This window comes from Pseudonaja textilis, chromosome Z, assembly GCF_049901715.1.
Source record: "Pseudonaja textilis isolate UNSWEBS1 chromosome Z, rPseTex1.2, whole genome shotgun sequence".
Lineage (NCBI taxonomy): Eukaryota > Metazoa > Chordata > Lepidosauria > Squamata > Elapidae > Pseudonaja > Pseudonaja textilis.
Genome location: NC_142008.1, coordinates 133,679,405 through 133,697,990, shown reverse-complemented (window position 1 = coordinate 133,697,990; position 18,586 = coordinate 133,679,405). Strand labels below are relative to the sequence as shown.

Genomic DNA, 18,586 nt, shown 5'->3' with positions numbered 1-18,586 from the left:
TTGCTATTGCTATTTGATGTTACAATGGAACTTCTGGGGGGTGGTACCTGATTCCTAAGTTCCAACAGCCGCCTTCCCACAGGTCACATGACCGCATGTTGGGCACTTGAAAACCAACCCACATTTATGGCCGTTTGCAGCATCCTGTGATCACGTGACTGCATTTTAATTTTTTTTTCTTTAAATTGGCATTTATTTTTAGTGAACAATGAGTTTGCTTAACAACTGCTGTGTTTCTGATTTATGATCACTGTGTTTGCTTAATGACAACTGCAAAAAACATAATAAAATTGGGTCTGGTCGTGAGTTGCTTTACAGCACAACTTACAACCATAATGGCCTGACGGAAGGCTACGTACCACTCGCAGCTTTTATTATCTTGCAGGAAGCTGATCCTTCTCCTAAACCACTTTTAAATTTTCATGTTTGTGTTCAAGAATTCCTTTCTGATTATTAGAGCTAGAAATCTGCTTCCTCACTAGAATGAAAGAGTTTTCGGAAAAGTGCTTTGTGTATAATACACACTCAATTTTTTCTGCATTCCCACACAGAGTTGTTCCTAACCCTTCTTGGCCATATTCCTTAATATTGCCTTTCCTTTTCCTACAGATAACCCCCCACTCTGCCTCATCAAGCTACTTGCACCTACCACCCCTTCCTCCCCTGCCTACTCGGCCCACCCCAGGGAAAAGGACCTCTGTTGGGATCACGGTATGTAGATTTGAACTTGATTCCTCCTCTGTTACTCAGCCAATAATTTCACCGTCCCAGGCAATATTTGTTCAAATAATTAACTAGATAACTGCAAAGAATGTCTAATTGTTGTATTTATATTACTCTTTTCTACCATTGTTCAGTGTAATATGAACCAATCAGTAGCTGGAACATTTATTCCTGGTTGCACAGTAGATATTTGGGCAGGGATGTGAATAACCAGATACAAAATGGTTTAGGAGAACTATAAGTATCCAGATATAATGTTATGTGGTGATGGACAAGTTACCATCCATAGGGTTATCCTTAGTTCCACATATAATATAGGCTGGCACTGTTCCTGTTTTCTCATGATCTTTAGTAGAGTCCTGCTGAAGCTTCCTCCTCCTCCTCCTCCTCCTCCTCCTCCTCCTCCCCGCCCGCCCCATGGAACTGCCTGCCACTGTGCTGGGGATAGGCGAACCAAGGGACCTGTGGGGTCCCTCCCTCCAGGAAACTTACCTGTCAACCCCCAGCCAGCCCTACCTGGCCAGAAGGCATCTAAGGCACACTCTCGTTCTTTCTTCACTGCTCTCCTCTGTTAAAAAATTTCAGATTGGTTTCAAAGCAGCCAATTGCTGCTCGCCCATCGGGCCTTGCTGCTAGCCAACTGAGCGCAGAGGCCAGAGGGAGTTGGGACAGAGGGCCGTCTCTAGGAAACGTCGTAAGAAATAACAGTCGTGGCTGTGGCTGTGGCCCACTGAGGCCATGAAGCAGCGGGTGGCACTGAAACTTTGGCAAATTTCAATCCCATGGGAGTCAGGGTTCCTGGATTTTAGTCACCTTCTTTAAGTTAGCCTATTTAGGATACGTTGATTCAAAAATCGTTTTCCTATGATGCAACATTTTGCCTGGTTTAAAGTTACAAACAAACAGACACAAGAATTTTAGTAATTCTTGGTTAATATCTTCATTTTGTTTTTATTTATTTTAAATCCTGCCACTTCACCATTCTCTTATTAAAGCAATCCCTGTTTCATCCGGTTCCTCTAGAAAAAATATTATATCATTGGCAAATGCTGGTATTTTATACTTTTCTTTTTTAATTGTAACCCCTTAATTTCTTTATTTCTTCTAATATTTGTTAATAATATCTCTAAAGAGAGGATAAAGAGTAGGGGTGACAGTGGACATCCTTGTCTCACTCCTTCGTTTATATTGAATATTTATGTTCTATCCCCATTAAGTAGCTCACTGGCTATCTGAGTTGAGTAGATCGCTGATATCATCCTCATAAAATTTTCACCGAAATCCATGACTTTTAGTTGATTTATAAAAAACTGCCAATTTACGTTATCAAATGCTTTTTGTGCGTCCATTTAGCAGCCATTCGAAGTTACAACAGGACTGAAAAAAATGACTTACAATCAGTCCTCACATGGTCATGTGGTCAAAATTCAGGCCCTTGGCAACTTCTTTGCATTTATGATGGCTGCAGCTTTCTGGGATTATGTCATTGCCATTGGAATATTGTATTGCTGCTGAGGTAATATATCTTAGCAAGATTTTGGCTAAACCCCATTTGACTGTGTCACTTTTACTCAGTTAATTTTATCAAGAGTCTTGATTTGAATTTTAAACTATTTCTTTCAGGCTCCTTTTTTGAGATATAATCATAATATGTCAGAATCTTCCAAACATCTCCTCATGTGTGAAAATTTAGGCCCTTAAACTAACATTTTGCTTCACTTTCTACCCTGACTGGCTAGGTTTCTTCGTGTAAGGGTTGCACAAATACTAATAGAAAATTTATAAGATCCAGATTTAGGGAAAGCTCTTGAGCGTATGCATAGTGCTCAAGCCAGCAACTGCCATCCCTTCCTCCTTTTTGTTTGTGAGGTAATAACATGGATGTTCTTTGCTGTCTTTCCAGGGTCGAAACGCACTGAGGGAAAGGAGCAGCCATTCTCCTGGCAGGCAGCGGTTTGAAAGTGATGCTGATGTATGGATTTCTCTTTTCTTACCAATCGATAATGTGTATGGTTTTGCTTTGCCAATTTCCCTTACAGGTAGTCCTCGACTTACAACAGTTCCTTTAGTGATCACTCAAACTTACAACGGCACTGAAAAAAATGACTTAGGACTGTTTTTCAAACCCATGACTTTTGCAGCATCCCCGTAGTCACATGATCAAAATTGAAATGTTTGGTAGCTGACTCATATTTATGACAGTTGTCATGCTTGTCACCTTCTGTGACTTTGTCAAGCAAAGTCAATGGGAAACCAGATTCATTTAGCAACTGCAGTGATTCACTTAACAACTGTTTCAAGAAAGGTGGTAAAATGGAGCAAAACTGATTTAACAAACGTTTGAACTTCAACATAAATTTTGGGCTCAATTGTGGTTGTAACTTGAGGACTGCCTGTATTTATTTATCTATTTCTGAAAGAGGTTATTCTTCCCCCTCTCCCTGAAGTCTTTATCATCAAGCTGAGATTTGAGAATGGCTCAAAATAGTGTTGGAAAAGTAAACTGAATAAGAAAAGCACCATTTGAAAAAGAACAGAAAGAAAATCTCAAAGGTCAATTGTAAAATGAAAATGAAGAATTATGTTTCACTGTTGGCCTAAGAACAAGAAGAAAAGTGATTAGGCAGATTTTCTTAGGTCCAAATGGCAAAAGTCTGCTGCCCCCACAGAAAAGATTCCATCAAGTCCAAAAGTTTATTTTAGTTTGTCTAAATTAAATAATATTACATGATGGAACTACTGCTTCTTTGAGAGAGATTATGGTTAAGGCATCAGGCTGGGAAATGGGAAACCCTGAATTCTTCTCTTGTCTTGGGTACAAAGCCACCTGGCTGATTTTGGGCCAGTCGTTCTCTCTCAACCCTAGAAAAGAGGCAATGCCAATTCTCTTCCAAAATACCTAGCCAAAAAACCTGCAGGGACTAGTCTAGGCAGTCCCCAGGAATCAAAACTGACTTGAAGGCACACTATCATTCTTAATTAGTAGAAGAGGCATTTTTAAAATTATTGTTGTTGTGCTTCAATCGCCGGATAAAATTGCATCATTTGGCCACATGTTTCTGCCTTTTGGTCTTGGGGCTCTGGGTTCAGACCTAAAGTTCTGCTCTTACACTGTCTCTGATAGCCGTCTACTCCAGTGCTTCCCAAACTTTTACCTTCCTTACCAAAAAATGCTTATTGGAAAGTGTTTCCACTGTTTATCAAAAAGTCCTTATTTAAATGTCCCAGTTGTGATTGAATATGTATGGATGCATGTATGCATTAGATTTATGTATATAGCCACTCACTCACTCTCAGTGGCTCTTGGCTGATTACAACAAATAAATAACCCAATATAAAAGAATAAAGAAGAGTAAACCCACCCCCAGGGCCCGATGACAACACACAATCAAACAAGCTATTTGGTGGGCTTCATTCCACTTTAAAGTAATAGGTTTCTGGGTTGTTACCTCTCCCCCGCCAACCCCCGCCCCTCTACTCTTATCCAATTTTGGATAACTTTTCCAGGTTTAAGATTCTCTAATCAGTTTCCTATTCCCCTAGGGCCAGACCAGGGGTGGGATTTTACTAGTTCGCACCTATTTGCTAGAACCGGTTGTTAACATTCTGAGCAGTTTGGAGAACCGCTTATTAGAAGAAATTACTGGCCTAATCCTGTAAGGAAGGCAAGAAGGAAACATTCTGGTGTTGCTTATAGAAACTGCCTCTCTGTTAACCCTTATTATATTCTTGGCAGGACTAGACTTCCTGTCTCTGGAACTTCTCTGGAGTTTTTTCCCCTTCCTTTGCTGGTACTTTGCTTGTGTGGAGTGACCATTTAAAGTTACAATGGCACTGAAAAAAGTGACATGACCATTTTTCACACTTATGACTGTTGCAGAATCCCCACAGTCATGAGAGGCCAGGGGAGGAGATGCGTGCCTTGATGTGAATGATATTGAGTTGGCCACACCCAGCTAATAACATGCTCTCCAAGCCATGTCCACCCAGTCACATGACCACCAAGCCACGCCCACCACCTAAGCCACGCCCACAGAACCAATTGTTAAAAATTTTGAATTCCATCCCTGGGCCAGACATTAGGTTCCCTTGCATTGTATGGATAAAAGGTGCTCATTGGGATTGAGGGGACTAACCCTGGCCTATGTTCATGCCTTATTCACTCTTTCATCAGCATTTACACAATATAAAGATCCATTTGTAGTAGCTGGTCAAGCAGCTGGCAGAAGCATCTGATTAATTTGGAACTTTTCAGTGAATTAATTTCAAAGGCTGATCAGTTGAATTTTGGAACCATGGAACGTTTATCATCATAAAGCAAAGGATTTATTCCATGAGTAGTAAATGTCTCTAATCAGCCTTACCTGGATGAGTTGGGGCTATAACTTCCAGTAGTCCCACCTAGCATGTCCAAAAACATTAGGAGTCGCCGTCCTCATTGTGAAAACCCCAAATGTTCTTTCAAGGGATTTTAACTTATAAGCTAAGCCCTTTAAAAAGCAGGTGCCTCTGCACCACCGCACCTTCTGAACGCTTTAGTTGGAATCAGTACATTTTTTCCTATGTTTTCAGGCTCTCTTGACAAAATTGTGTGGCCAAGACAAGGTGCTTCGAGGTCTGGAAGAAGAGACAGAGCATCTCCGTCTTGAAAAGGTATCTAATTCTACTTCCATTGAACAAATGAACATTTGTTTAGCTCTGTTACATTTGAGAATATTGTGTTTGGTTAATCATTCGGGAATCTCCCCTCTTTTTCCTATGATGGGGAAAAGTTTTGCAACATACAGGTCACCTTTGGGGTAGAAGGGGGAACGGTCTAGATTAGACAAAATGGAGGTGGCAATTCATGGCTTCCTTGAAATGGGAAATACAGGATCTTGCTACATAAAGGAAAGTTTGTCATGGACCAATGTATTTATTGATTTATAAATTACAATTTCTTAACTGCCCAGTAGCTAAATCTATCTGGGCAGTTCACAAAAACAGACAGACAGACAGGCAGGCAGACAGACAGACAGAGACAGAGACAGACAGAGAGAAATTGAGCTGAAACGTACAGGCTATAACAAAAGTCAGGCCCCGTTGCTCAAGCACAATATGTTTTATTCATTTTACTCACAATAAGTTTTATTCATTGGGGGGTTGGACTAGAAGATCTTCAAGGTCCCTTCCAATTTTGTTATTCTGTTATTCTGATTCTATTTATGTATCCTTACATAAAGTACAATAGTACTAGTACTTCTGGATGTGCTTCTTGTCTGGATTACTTCGCAAGGCTGACATTCCTTAATAGTCCTTGTTACATTTCTTTTATAAAAATAGAGTTACCAGAACCTTACCTTCTCTCCTATAGCCAGAAGTTATGTCAACTCAGGAACAGACCTCTCTGTCTGTTTACACTTCCTTCTCTACTTTAGTTAGCCTGCCAAGGTCTTCAGTGAGAAAGCTGATGGAGTAATGCCATCACCAGAAGAGCTACTTTGCCTCTTTTAAAATGTTTTCACCATCAGTCGTGAGATAGTCCAGACAAAAAGTGCTATCTTTACTGTAAAACGACATGAACAGAATCTTGAACATCTTAAGGCACATCCTCCTCACCTTTACAGTGTAAGAAACTAGGGAAGGTCCTTTCTGAGATGCTTGCCATGCCTATCCATTCCTTCTGTGGACACAATTTCCACTTGTTTGACTTTTGTCTAGCCAGTGGCTCTTCCTCTTGTCTCCCAAGGTCATTTTAATATATATTATATCGCCTTATATCTGTTGGAAATAACTTTCCATCTCAAATTAATCAGAGGACTTGTTGTCATTTGATTACTTGCTACCAAATATCAGCGGCAAGGCCTTGGGACTGGTTCCCTCCCTATGCTAAGTAGTCTGTGATACTGTGCATTTCTGTGAAACAAACGTCGTTTTGTTGATTCATCAAACTGCAATGAAGGAAAATCTGTGCTGGGTGGACCGTTCTCGAAAAGGATGCGGTATTGTTTCAGGAACGTCTTGAAAAGGCCTTGGAAGTAACACACTTGAGGCTGGAAGAGTTTAAAGGCCAAGATGCCACTGTGGAGAAGATCTGCTATCAACAAAGGCAACTACAAGATGAGCTGGTACATACCCGTGCCCGTCTCTGCGATCTTGCATTGGTGAGTGGCTGCAGCTCCCCGATACTTTGAGTGAAAATATTTTTCGAAGAAACATCCTAACTAGATCTGCGCATAGATCAATTGACAGCTGTATATCAGGTCAGGTCTGATCATCAACTGGCGGTGATACTAATAGGAAAAGAGAAAGAAATGCTGTATATCTGTCTTTCCCAGCCTGGAGACACCAAAATGCACTGAGGGTTCTGCGCAAGATCTTAGCTGTTCCTAGCACTGCACTGTTCTGAACAGAGAGCTCTGAAGTTGTTCCTGGGATCTGCTGGAGCCACTCTCCCAGCTCAGAATGCTCCTACCATCACTGGGACCATTTCAGCCTTTATTTCCATATCCTCTCTAATTCCTCTTTCAGGCCCTGGTGCCCCTCCTCCTCCTTTCTGATGTTGCTGTCACTTGGTATACCCCACATCTATTGCCACCCCTGTTTTCCGGTTGATTGCCCAGTACCTGCCTGTCTGTCTTGATCTGAAAACCCCACAGGATCTTAACTCTCTTATGCTCCGCAACCGTCTGTGGAATCTCCCATCTGAACTTGGGAGAGTCTCACCCATACAATGTCCACAACATTCCTATACACAAGTCCCAGCTACATGGATTATATCTCTGTTGTGTACATCATGTATATATATTCCTGCAACATCTGGGCTGCAAAAATCCAGATGACTACTAGCCACCTAGTGGTTGTCCTGATATTTTGCAGCACAGATTCAGTAAGGCAAAGTACAATGGTGCCTCGGTACTCATTGTTAATTGGCTCCGGGAGACGCGATGAGTATCAAACAATGTTTTTTCCATAAGGAATAATATAGTGAGTCACAAGGCAGCTGACACCAACCAGTTCTAGCTTGTGCATTGAGTACCAAATAAACAATGACTATCAAAACAAAATGTTCATGTGAAAATGCTTTGAATATCAAATTTGATGAGTTTCAAAGCAGTTGAGTACCTAGGTATCACTATACAGTATCTCATCAGCTTTCTTCTTTATCCCACAGTAGCACAGGTAAAATTCAGTTATTGTGTGAATATATATTTAGTAGGGAATGCGTGACTAATTAGCTGAGTCATTGTTTCTGTCCAGGACAGTGAACGAGTGTGGGAGGATTATACGGCCTTGGAAAATGATGTACAGATGCTAAAAGGCTCCTTGGAGCATATCCGGACTTCCGGGCATCCCCAGGTAAATCCTAAATACGAGGGACGGAGCTTTCTCAGTAGTGGCTTCAAACATAAAACTATTCCAGTAGATACCCACTAGGCTGCACTGCTAAGTAGACCATAGTCACTCGCCGACATGAGCCTTTGATTGAGTTGACATTTTATTGGATGATAGAATACGTGATGTTTTTCTGGTTTCTATTATTAATTTAATAATACAAAATTTGCTGGATTTTTAATTGTTATTTGTAAATAGTATATATGTAGGTTAATTGTCATAGATTACTATAAAGGAATTTCATTGATAAGCCAGCTTTTGAACCTTAATGATAATTAAAATGAATGCATGGAGCTAATAGACAATTAATTTGGCATTTTACAGCCATAAAAAAGATAATTGGTTTCATTTTATACACATTATTCTGCATTGTGATGGGAATAGGTGGCGTATTTGTACAATCAACACATACAAACAGATATATTCCTGGTTTAATTATTTAATAATAGGGACAGAAAGTAGAAGACAACCCGGATGCCCATCTTCAGGGTCCATCCACCCTCTTTTTTCATCTATAGGAATTCCTGTTTCTCTTTGATTAATTACTAAACTAGAAAGTTACTTTTAAACAATGAAAGAAAAAGAAAAAAAAACTACAAAGGTGTCAATAATCTATACATTTGATATCAACCCATGCTGAACTTTCCCACCCATGGAAGAAATACTGCACAGCTTTAGAACTAACAACTACCATTAAAAATTAGGGGAATGTTTGTAGCAGTGCTCCTGTCACTTGGGAGATTTTGGCTCTTGTCTGGAAGTGGTGATGGGAAAAGGCGCGAAGTAAGAGGTACGTTGGTTATCTCCGTTTGTCCATCTCGTCCCTTCCCGTAGGACCAAGCAGCAGCTCAACAGGATTTGTGGAGAATCCATGACATCCTGGCGGGATTGAGATGCAGCCCGGCAAATTATCGCATCCTGGAAAACCGAAGATCAGGTGCTTAATGCAATGGGGTCAGCACTGCAGTGCATTAGGTGTGGTGGGGGGCAGAGTGGGATGGTTCTCTGTTACGAATAAACAGCATTGCAACCAAGGGGTTCCTTTCTCATCAGGTATGTCCCATTATTATACTTGCAATTTGTTCCTGGGAATGCGACCCCACCTTTCCAAAGATAGATGTGAGTAATCATTGTTGATTACTAGCAGAGAAATAAAATCAACAATGTAGTTGAGAAGGTAAAGATAGCCTTGAGTCAATATGATTCTCGGGACTACCTGGATCCTCAAATGCAGATATTTTTTTTTTCATTTTTCTGAAATGGCTTCCAGCTTCCCAGTCTGAGCTACAATCCTGTTGTTAGTCCCTGGTGGAGGAAGGACTCAGCTCCAATTAATAGAATAACAGAGTTGGAAAAGATCTTGGAGGTCTTCTTTTCCAATGCCCTGCTCAGGCAGAAAAAAACTAGACCATTTCAGGCAAATGCTTGTCCAAGATAAAACCTCCAGGGATGGAGCAACCACAATTTCTGATTAACGTACCACTGTTCCATTGATTAACTGTTCTAACTGTCAGGAAATTACTTCTTAATTCTAGGTTGCTTCTCTCCTTGATTTGTTTCCACCCATTACTTCTTGTCCTGCCCTCAGATGATCAGGAGAATAGTTTGACTCCCTCTTCTTTGTGGCAACCCCTGAGATATTGGAAGACTGCTATCATGTGACCCCTAGTCCTACTTTTCATTAAACCAAACATACCCAATTCTTGCAACCATTCTATATAGTTTTAGCCTCCGGTCCCCTAATCATCATCTAAATTTCTAAGCTGCCATCTCTTGAGACTACTTTGTTATTCAAACATTATCAAAAATGTAATTAAATATATCTTTAGGAAAACATCAAACATATCCAACCAGTCATTAGCTTTAGCAGCCCATGTCTAAGAATACATAAATGAAAAAAATGTTTTAACTCTGGAAAGAGTGCAGAGAAGAGCAATTAAGATGATTAAAGGCCTGGAGACTAAAACATACGAAGAAGAACGGCTGCAGGATTTGGGTTTGGCCAGTCTAGAGAAAAGGACTTTTAGGGGGGACATGACAGCAGTGTTCCAGTATTTAAGGGGTTGCCACAAAGAAGTGGGGGTCAACTTATTTTTTGAAGCAAGAGAAGCGATGGAAGACAAGAAACGATGGAAATTAATCAGGGAAAGAAGCAACCTAGAACTAAGGAGAAACTTCCTAATAGAACAATTAACCAGTGGAAAAGCTTGCCTTCAGAAGTTCTGGGTGCTTCATCACTGGAGGTTTTTAAGAGACTAGGCAGTCACTTGTCTGAAAGGTCTATAGGATCTGCTTAAGCAGGAGGTTGGACTGGAAGATTGCAAAAGTTCTTTCCAGCTCTGTGCTAACCTCTGATTCAAAAATGTTTTGGTCTGTTGGTTGGGACCGATAGATAGATTTTTCTATGGGGGTGGGGAGGTTTAAAACGTTGAGTGCAGCAGCCAAGAAGGCCTTCTTGTGTAGCTCCCAGCAGAGAAATCCCTGATGGTGTTCTGACTAAGAGAAGGACCACGGGAGAAAAGAATCTTTGCAATGTCTTTTTGCTTTCTTTGTTGTAGGTGTATCTCCAAGCACACCCCCACCTCTGGATTCTAATTTGGGGGCAAATCATCACCCTTTGCTATCCTGCACCGAAACAGAGGTACTTCAAAAAGAACAAGTCACCTTATCTGGACTTTGGCTCCAGAGTGTGTCTTTCTTTCAAACTTCTGTCCTGTTTTATTTTGATAAACATTCTATAGAGGCTGAGCATTCTCTCTGCCCGATGGTGACGGTATTTAATTTGGGAATATCCTACCAGAAGATATGGGAATGTTTCTGCATGTGCGTGTGTGTGTGTGTGTGTGTGTGTGGATATAAGGGTATACATTCAAAGACCACTAATATACAGGTAGTCCTCAACTTATGATCACAAGTGAGACCAAAATTTATGCTGTCAGGTGAGGAATTTGTTAAGCCTCATTTTACAGCTTTTCTTGCTTCATTTGTTAGGTGAATCACTGCCATTGTTAAATTAGTAATACGGTTGTTAAGTGAATCTGGCTTCCCCATTGACTTTGCTTGTCAGAAGGTCACAAAAGGTGATCATGTGTCCCCAGGATACTGCGACCGTCATAAATGTGAGTCAGTTGTCAAGCATCCAGATTTAAATCATATGACCATGGGGATGCTGCAGTGTGACAAATGGTCATAAATCACTTTTTCAGTACTGTTGTAACTTTAAATGATGACTAAATGAATTGTTGTAAGCCTAGGATTACCTATATAGGTTTCCTTAAAACATAATACCTGATTTATTAGAATGAGTCTTTCTACAGTTTTATTAATCACATTTCTATAGCCATCCATCTCATGTAGTGCCTGTGGACAGCTTACAGAATAAAACAACCCAAATAGATAAAAACAGGATTTAAAATACAACTAAAATAAAGATAAGAAAGCAAAATGGTGTGTGTATGGGGGGGAATTCCAGTGCATTCATATAACCATCAAGGCAGTTAACAAAACCATGTTACCTGGTAATAACCAGGTAACCAGGTAAAACCAAGTTACCTGGTTTTGTGGTAACTTTCCTGTGGCTTTTACTTTGTAAAAACGATTTGTTACAAAAGGATTTTACACAGATGACATGCACGCAATCTTTAGTTTTGTTTCAGAAAAGCAAATAATTTTGCAAAACAAGTATTGGTGTTGGAGTAAATGGAAGCTCCATTAAAAGGAAAGAAGTACTTGGATTTTGCTTGGTTACTTTATTCTTCCTCTGATTTTTGTGTCATAATGTCTTCTTTAAAAGTGGCAAAGCCTGAAATTTTTTTATCACCAATCCAACCATCTGATCAAAGCAAGAAGAGTATACTGTAAATTTCTCTAGTACTCCAGCAGATGGTGCTGGATATCAATTTAACAACAAACTACACTTTCACTGAAAAAAATATGAAGGTTTTTCACAAAAGTTCCAGCTTCCTCCTTTGTTACATGAGTCTGAGCTACCTTGAATCAACTGCCTGGCCATTCTGTAAAACAGTTCTAGCTAGTCCTCAACTTATGACTACAGTTCAGACCAGAATTTTTTTTGTTGCCAAGCAAGATGTTTTTCAAGTGAGTCGCATCCAGTTTTATGACCCCTTTTCTGGCCAGATTTATTAAGCAAATCGCTGTAGTTTAAATCACGATCGTTGAGCAAACCTGGCTTGTCCCATTGACTTTGTTGTTGGAAGCCGGCTGTGAAGGTTGTAACTGGCGATCATATAACCTGGGATGCTGCAGCCATTGTAGATATACTATGTTGATTACCAAGGACCCATGACAGTGGGGATGTTGCAGTGGTCATAAGTGTGAGGACTGGTTATCACTCTTTTCAGTCCTGTTGTAACTTCAAATCATTGCTAAACAAATGGTTGTAACTGAGGCCTACCTATACAACCTACAACCACAACTGAGCCTAAAATTTCTGTTGCTAAGCAAGAAAGTTAAGTGAATTTTGCCCCATTTTATGACCTTTCCTGCCACGGCAAGTGAATCGTTGTAGCTGTTCAATTAGTAACGTGGTTGTTAAGTGAATCTGGCTCCGCCATTGACTTTGCTCATCAGAAGGTTGCAAAAAGGTAATAACATGACCTCCTGGGACACTGCCACCGTCATAAATACGAATCAGTTGCCAGGCATCTGAATTTTGCTCATGCGATCAAGGGAATGCTGCAACAGCCGTAACTGAAAAACAGAAAGTCACTTTTTTCAGTGCTGTTGTAACTTTGAACAGTCAGATTAAATGGACTGTTGTAAGTTGAGGACTACCTGTATGGGATTCAGCGAATATTTCATCCGATTCAGTGTTTTTCTCTGTACATTTTTGCTTCCCCAAAAGACTTCCCTCTCTAACCTGTCACCTTATCTGTAACATGATGATATAATCCTGGTTTTATCCATTGGAAAATGTGTGCTGTGCATTGTTAACCTGAGAATGTGGCATTAATTAAACATTTTCTCGCTCGATGGAATCCGAAACAGCTTATCCAACGTTTACCATTTGTTCCAGGAATCTACATCCAGCTGTGGACCGGAGACAGGAAAAGCAGCCAGAATGGGGAGCAAGCAACAAGATGTTCCCGGTTCAGCAAACTGGCAGGTAAGGCTGTTTCTGGCATGTGGGCTCAGCCCCTTCCCCACGTCTGCTCCCCCATTCTGGGCAGTGCCCTCAACTTGACCCACCTTTCTATTCCCTTCCAGCAAAGTCCATCTACCTCCAGCAGAGGGCAGTTGGGAGCATCTCAGCATGTGGATGGACTCAAGGGGTCCCCAAATCATCCCTACATTGAGCCCCCAGAGAGTGGGAAAGGGAAGCTTGGCAGAGGAGCAGATTCTGTTAGACCAGGTGAATGAAACTGAGAAATAAGTAACATATCTAGGTCACAATTTGAGCAATGGAGCCACTTCCCCGTGGGAAGCTGGAAAGCCGTCCACCTAGTTTTCACCCAGCAAAACAGCTTTACTGGCATTAATTGTGCTGCCGTCCCAGATTATGGATGCCATCAAATTGTGGCGTCCTTCTTTATGACATGCAGGGAAGGGCAAGAGAAGCAATGGCAGGCTCCCTTAACTCCGTTCTTCCCCGTGCCTATGATGGTGCAGCACCTATTAATGCCTGAGAAACAGCTTGGAGAAGATCCACCCAACCCCTAGAAGTTATTTTCCTTATTAAATCCAGGTTTAAGTATTCTTTGGAAAGAGCCGTTAGTCCAAGTTCAAGATCCTTTTGAAATTGTGCTTTGATCTGGACTTTAAAGGAGTTGAATTAACAGGGGACTGCACAGGAAGAGGGGGTTGCCAGATGCGGTGGGCGTCTCCCTCTTTTCCCATGATACTCAGCTCCTCTGTTGTCCAGGGACAACTCAAGAGAACGCATAATCACACCTACCCATCCCATCAGGTCCAGCGGAAAGGACCATTTGCAGGCTCCATTCATGAAGGAATATCACAAGAGCCCTTTCTGCTTTGTAATCTGCCCTATGGAGCATCATTTCCCCTGAGGTCAAACTAGCCTGATTTTGTTGGCCTTCTGGAAGGACCTGAAGATTTGGCTTTGCCACCCAGCCTGGGGATTTGGTAGCAACGGTGTAGAGCCTGCAAAATGGCTATAGATTGCTTATGTCCTATAAAATCATTGTCAACTCTCAGCATTCACATACTGCAAATAGACGATAGTTCCCTAACTTGGTCTTCCAGCTTTTCAGCTATAGTAACTCTTAATTCTACTGTAACTGAGTTTATCCATCTTGCTGCAGGTCATTCTTCTCTTTCCCAGCATCAGCACTAGTACTTAGACTTATATTCTGCTGATTGCCAGAGTTTGATTCCCACCGGCTCAAAGCAGCCTTCCATCCTTCCAAGATTGGTAAAACGGGGATCCAGATTGTTGGGGTCAATATGTTGACTCTCTAAAGCCCTCACAGAGGGCTGTAATGTCCTGTGAAGTGGTATATAAGTCTGCTATTGTTATATACCGCTCGACAGTGTTACACAGCACTCTCTGAACAGTTTATAGAGTCAGCATAATGACAATCTGGGTCCTCATTTTACCGACCTCAGAAGAACGGAAGGGTAAGTCAACCTTGAGCCGGTCAGGATCGAACTCCTGGCAGTGGGCAGAGTTTGGGTGCAATACTGCATTCTAACCACTGCACCATCAGAGCCTTCTCCAGAGAGCTGGGTCCTTGCAATATGTGCCCCAAGTAGGATAATTTGGGACAGGTCATCTGTGCCTAGAGTGAGAACTCCAAAGTGGCTGTATTGATAATGGCATTGTGCTGTCCTCCTAGTTATATTTTTGTTCCTAAAAAGCTTTTAATGTTTTTGTTGCTATAGTTTTGGTTATTTTTGGTGGCGCTTTTGTGTTTTTAATTTTGTAACCCACCCAGATTCATGTATCTGTGAATTTTGCAAATCTGAAAGTACCTACCCCCCGCCACCTTTCACAGTGCATGAAACTAGGAACGGTCCCTTCTGATACATTTGCTATGTCCACGTCTCTTCTGTGGGCTAAGCTTCCTCTTATCCTCTGACAATAGCTCTTCTCTTTGTCTCCCAAAGTTATTCCAACATCATTACAGGTTGCCTCTGGTATGTATTATGAGTTAAAGGCAACATCATGAGATATAGCTGGGACAGTTTTATATTTATGCACATGATATTTGATTAGGTTTCATTCTTGGAACTTTTGACTTTGCGCATTCTTACTTGATTGTGATAGCAACAGCTGTAAGGACCTGCCCCAGCCAGTCCCTCAGGAAAGTAAGACTTGAGTCTATTAAGTTGAATCAAAAGAACTTTTACTAAGAAAGTGATTGCAGGAAAACAAGGCGGAATCTGAAAAGTTCAGCGCAAAGCACAAAGCAATTATTTTGCTTTCCCAAGCCCAACTTCCCTGACCAGTACACCGGCAGCCAATGTGGGGCTGCAAAGTTGTTCTGAGAATGCTGAGAGGCTACGCAGATAACAGTTCATCCTCAGGGCACGACAGCCTTGAAATCAGGCTGGAACCCGCTGAGAAGGAGTCCGCTCTGTCTTGAAGGCAATCCCCGTCCCTAATTCCCAAGCAGTTACAGAAAAAGCATGTGAAAATTCCATTAAGCCTCTTCTCCCCATTTCCAACAGAATGGCAGGACACGAAGGTGAGCCTGAAAACAGCACTTAAGAGTTATATACCAAGTCGTTTTTGTGCTTTAGGGCCCTCTCTAAGCAGTTTACAGAGTCACTGTGTTGCCCCCAATAATCTAGGTCTTCACTTTACCCACCTCGGAAGGATGGATGGCTGAGTCAACCTTGAGCTGGTGAGGATCAAAGGAATCGAACTCCTGGCAGTGTGAGCAGAATTAGCCTGCGATACTGCATTCTGACCACTGCACCACCACATCTCTTAATGCAGCTAACATCACAGGAGTTTAAACCTTAGTTTATTTGCTATGAACAGCAATATGTTTTATTGTAAGGTTTTCTGCACCACATTCCCATCCCCAAATATGTTTTCTCTCTAAGACAGAGTCCACCAATGTCTCTAGCTTTGCGGACCAGCATGAGGGGGGAGGCGAGGGGATGATTCGCATAGGTGGCCTGTATGTGCGCCTGCTGCTCATGCAAATAGAGCCCACCCACCCGCCTGCACTCGCCAGTAAAAGTAACAGCAACTGCAGTAGTAGTAGAACTAACAATACAAGTCGCCCTCAACTTAACAACCACAACGGAGCCCAGGATTTATGTTGCTAAGCGAAACATTAGTTTAAGTGTGTTTTGCCACAGTTGTTAAGTGAATCGCTGTAGTTGTTAAGCTAATAACATGGTTGTTAAGTGAATCTGTCTTCCCCATTGACTTTGCTTGTCGGAAGGTTCGCAAAAGGAGATCACATGACCTGAGGACACTGCAGCCGTCGTAAATATGAACCAGTTGCCAAGCATCTGAATGTCAATCACGTGACTGCAGGGATCCTGCAAAAGCCATAAGTGTGAAAAACAATCATAAGTTGCTTTTTTCAATGTCATCGTAACTTTCAACGGTTGCTAAATGAACTGCTGTAAGTCGATATAATAAATACTACCTGTATTTATTATTATTATCAATAATGAAGGTGAGAATGGAGGTTTTTTTACAGAATGGAATGGAAATTTCCATTGGAAATAACAAATGACTGGGTTCCAAGCAGCATGCAATGGAATGAACTGGTCAAGTTCTGGACTCCGGGTGGCCTTTGACTCATGGCCATTTCATTTAACAATGGTTTGAAGTTAAGATGGCTCAGAAAAAGTTACTTATGACCTTGAATTATCACGAATTCAGGTCTAACTTGACTTACGTTGTAACTGCAATGACTTAACGACAGAAATTCTGGTCCCAATTGTGGTCATAAGTCAATCGATCAGAATAATGCTGGAAGGGGACCTTGGAGGTCTTCTAGTCAACCCCCTGCTCAAGCAGGGAACCCTCTACCATTCCAGACAAGTAGCTGTCAGGTCTCTTCTCAAAAACCTCCAGCGATGAAGCACCTACAACTACTTACAGCAAGCCGTTCCACTGGTTAATTGGCCTCACTGTTAGGAAGTTTCTCCTGAGTTCCTGGCTGATTCTCTATTTGATTAGTTTCCATCCATTTTTTTTTCTTGTCCTGCCCTCTGGTGCTTTGGAAAATAAGTTGACCCCTTCCTCTTTCTGGAGACTTTTCAAATACTGGAATACTGTTATCATGTTACATCTAGTTCTTCTTTTCTCTAGACTAGCCAAACCCAAATCCTGCAACCGTTCTCCGTATGTTTTTGTCTTCAGGCCTTTAACCATCTTAGTTTCTCTTTCTTCTTTGCGCTTTTTACAAAGTCTCAACGTCTTTTTTTATAATGTGGTGATCAAAGCTGGGTGCAATATTCCAGTTGTGGCCTTTCTAAGGCTTTATAAAATGGTACCAATACTTCATATGATTTTGACTCTATGTCTCTGTTCGTACAACCAAGGATTGTATTAGCATTTTTGGCGGTTGCTGTACATTGGTGGTTCATATTTAAATGATCGTCCGCTAGGACTCTTAGGTCCTTCTCACAGTTATTGTGTGAGCCAGGTTTCGCCTAATCTATACTTGTACCTTTGGTTTTTCCTGCCTAAAACCTTGCTTTTCTCCACATTCAGTTTTATGATGTTGTATTTGGCCCATCGTTCTAGTCTGTCAAGATCTTTTTGCATCCTGTCAAGGATTACCTGTACATCACTTTAGGCTAGAATAAAGGAATCTCCCTAAATAGTGCATTGAAATATTATAATCTTAATATAATTAAGGCTTGAGAAGATGGCCAGGTCTTCTCCTTCTTCTCTTTAACTCTTTTAGCTCTTCCTGCTTCATTCCTTAAATTACGCACAATTCTGCTTTCCCTTCCAAAGGATCAGGAAATGTGCCCTTCAACTAACAGGATGGCGTTTATAAGATCTGATCTCGGATTCCTTACCAAAATGGTTTCTTCTGGTGTGAAAGCAGAAACTAGGAGAGACAGGAAATTTAATCTTGAAAGTTGTTTTTTTTTTCTTTGCTTCCCTTCCCTTCCCTTTCATAGAGCATGAAGGCTGCATCCATAGAAGTGAAGGTCCTGAACACAGCGTTGTCCAGGTATGATGGGATGGCAAAGTTATTGCTGCCTTTCTCATTTGCCTATTTATTTATTTGTTAGGTTCTACCCTGCCTTTCCTCCAGGAGCTCAAAAGTGTCATCCATAGCACTCCCATTTCCTTTTCCAAAGAACAATCCTGTGAGGTAGGTTGGGCTGAAAGACAGTGAATAGCCCTCAGGCCGCATGAGAATGGAGTTAGACTGACTCTCCATAGTGCCAAACGAGTGTTTTTCAATCTCAGCCAATCAGCTACTGGCCATAGCTGGGGAATTCTGGGAACTGTAGTTCGAAGACATCTGGTTGGGAAGGTTGATGAGGGATAACAGTTGAAGGGATTTAAATAGTCATTTTA

At 41.4% G+C, this 18,586-nt stretch overlaps 1 protein-coding gene across 7 annotated transcripts in view; it reads left to right on the top strand.

Moving 5' to 3' along the window:
* PLEKHA4 (pleckstrin homology domain containing A4) overlaps window positions 1-18,586 on the top strand; it is a 71,626-nt gene that overhangs the window by 44,693 nt on the left and 8,347 nt on the right. For 6 of the 7 annotated variants that reach the window (XM_087918163.1, XM_087918161.1, XM_087918162.1 and 3 more), the window contains 10 exons: window positions 610-711; window positions 2,627-2,695; window positions 5,296-5,376; window positions 6,717-6,866; window positions 7,963-8,061; window positions 8,932-9,034; window positions 10,656-10,738; window positions 13,133-13,222; window positions 13,324-13,468; window positions 18,295-18,377. In XM_087918163.1, coding sequence (XP_087774289.1) covers window positions 610-711; window positions 2,627-2,695; window positions 5,296-5,376; window positions 6,717-6,866; window positions 7,963-8,061; window positions 8,932-9,034; window positions 10,656-10,738; window positions 13,133-13,222; window positions 13,324-13,468; window positions 18,295-18,377 — 1,005 coding nt within the window. Of the gene's footprint in view, window positions 1-609; window positions 712-2,626; window positions 2,696-5,295; window positions 5,377-6,716; window positions 6,867-7,962; window positions 8,062-8,931; window positions 9,035-10,655; window positions 10,739-13,132; window positions 13,223-13,323; window positions 13,469-18,180; window positions 18,234-18,294; window positions 18,378-18,586 lie in introns of all 7 variants that reach the window. The other variant, XM_026711814.2, reaches the window with a different exon arrangement.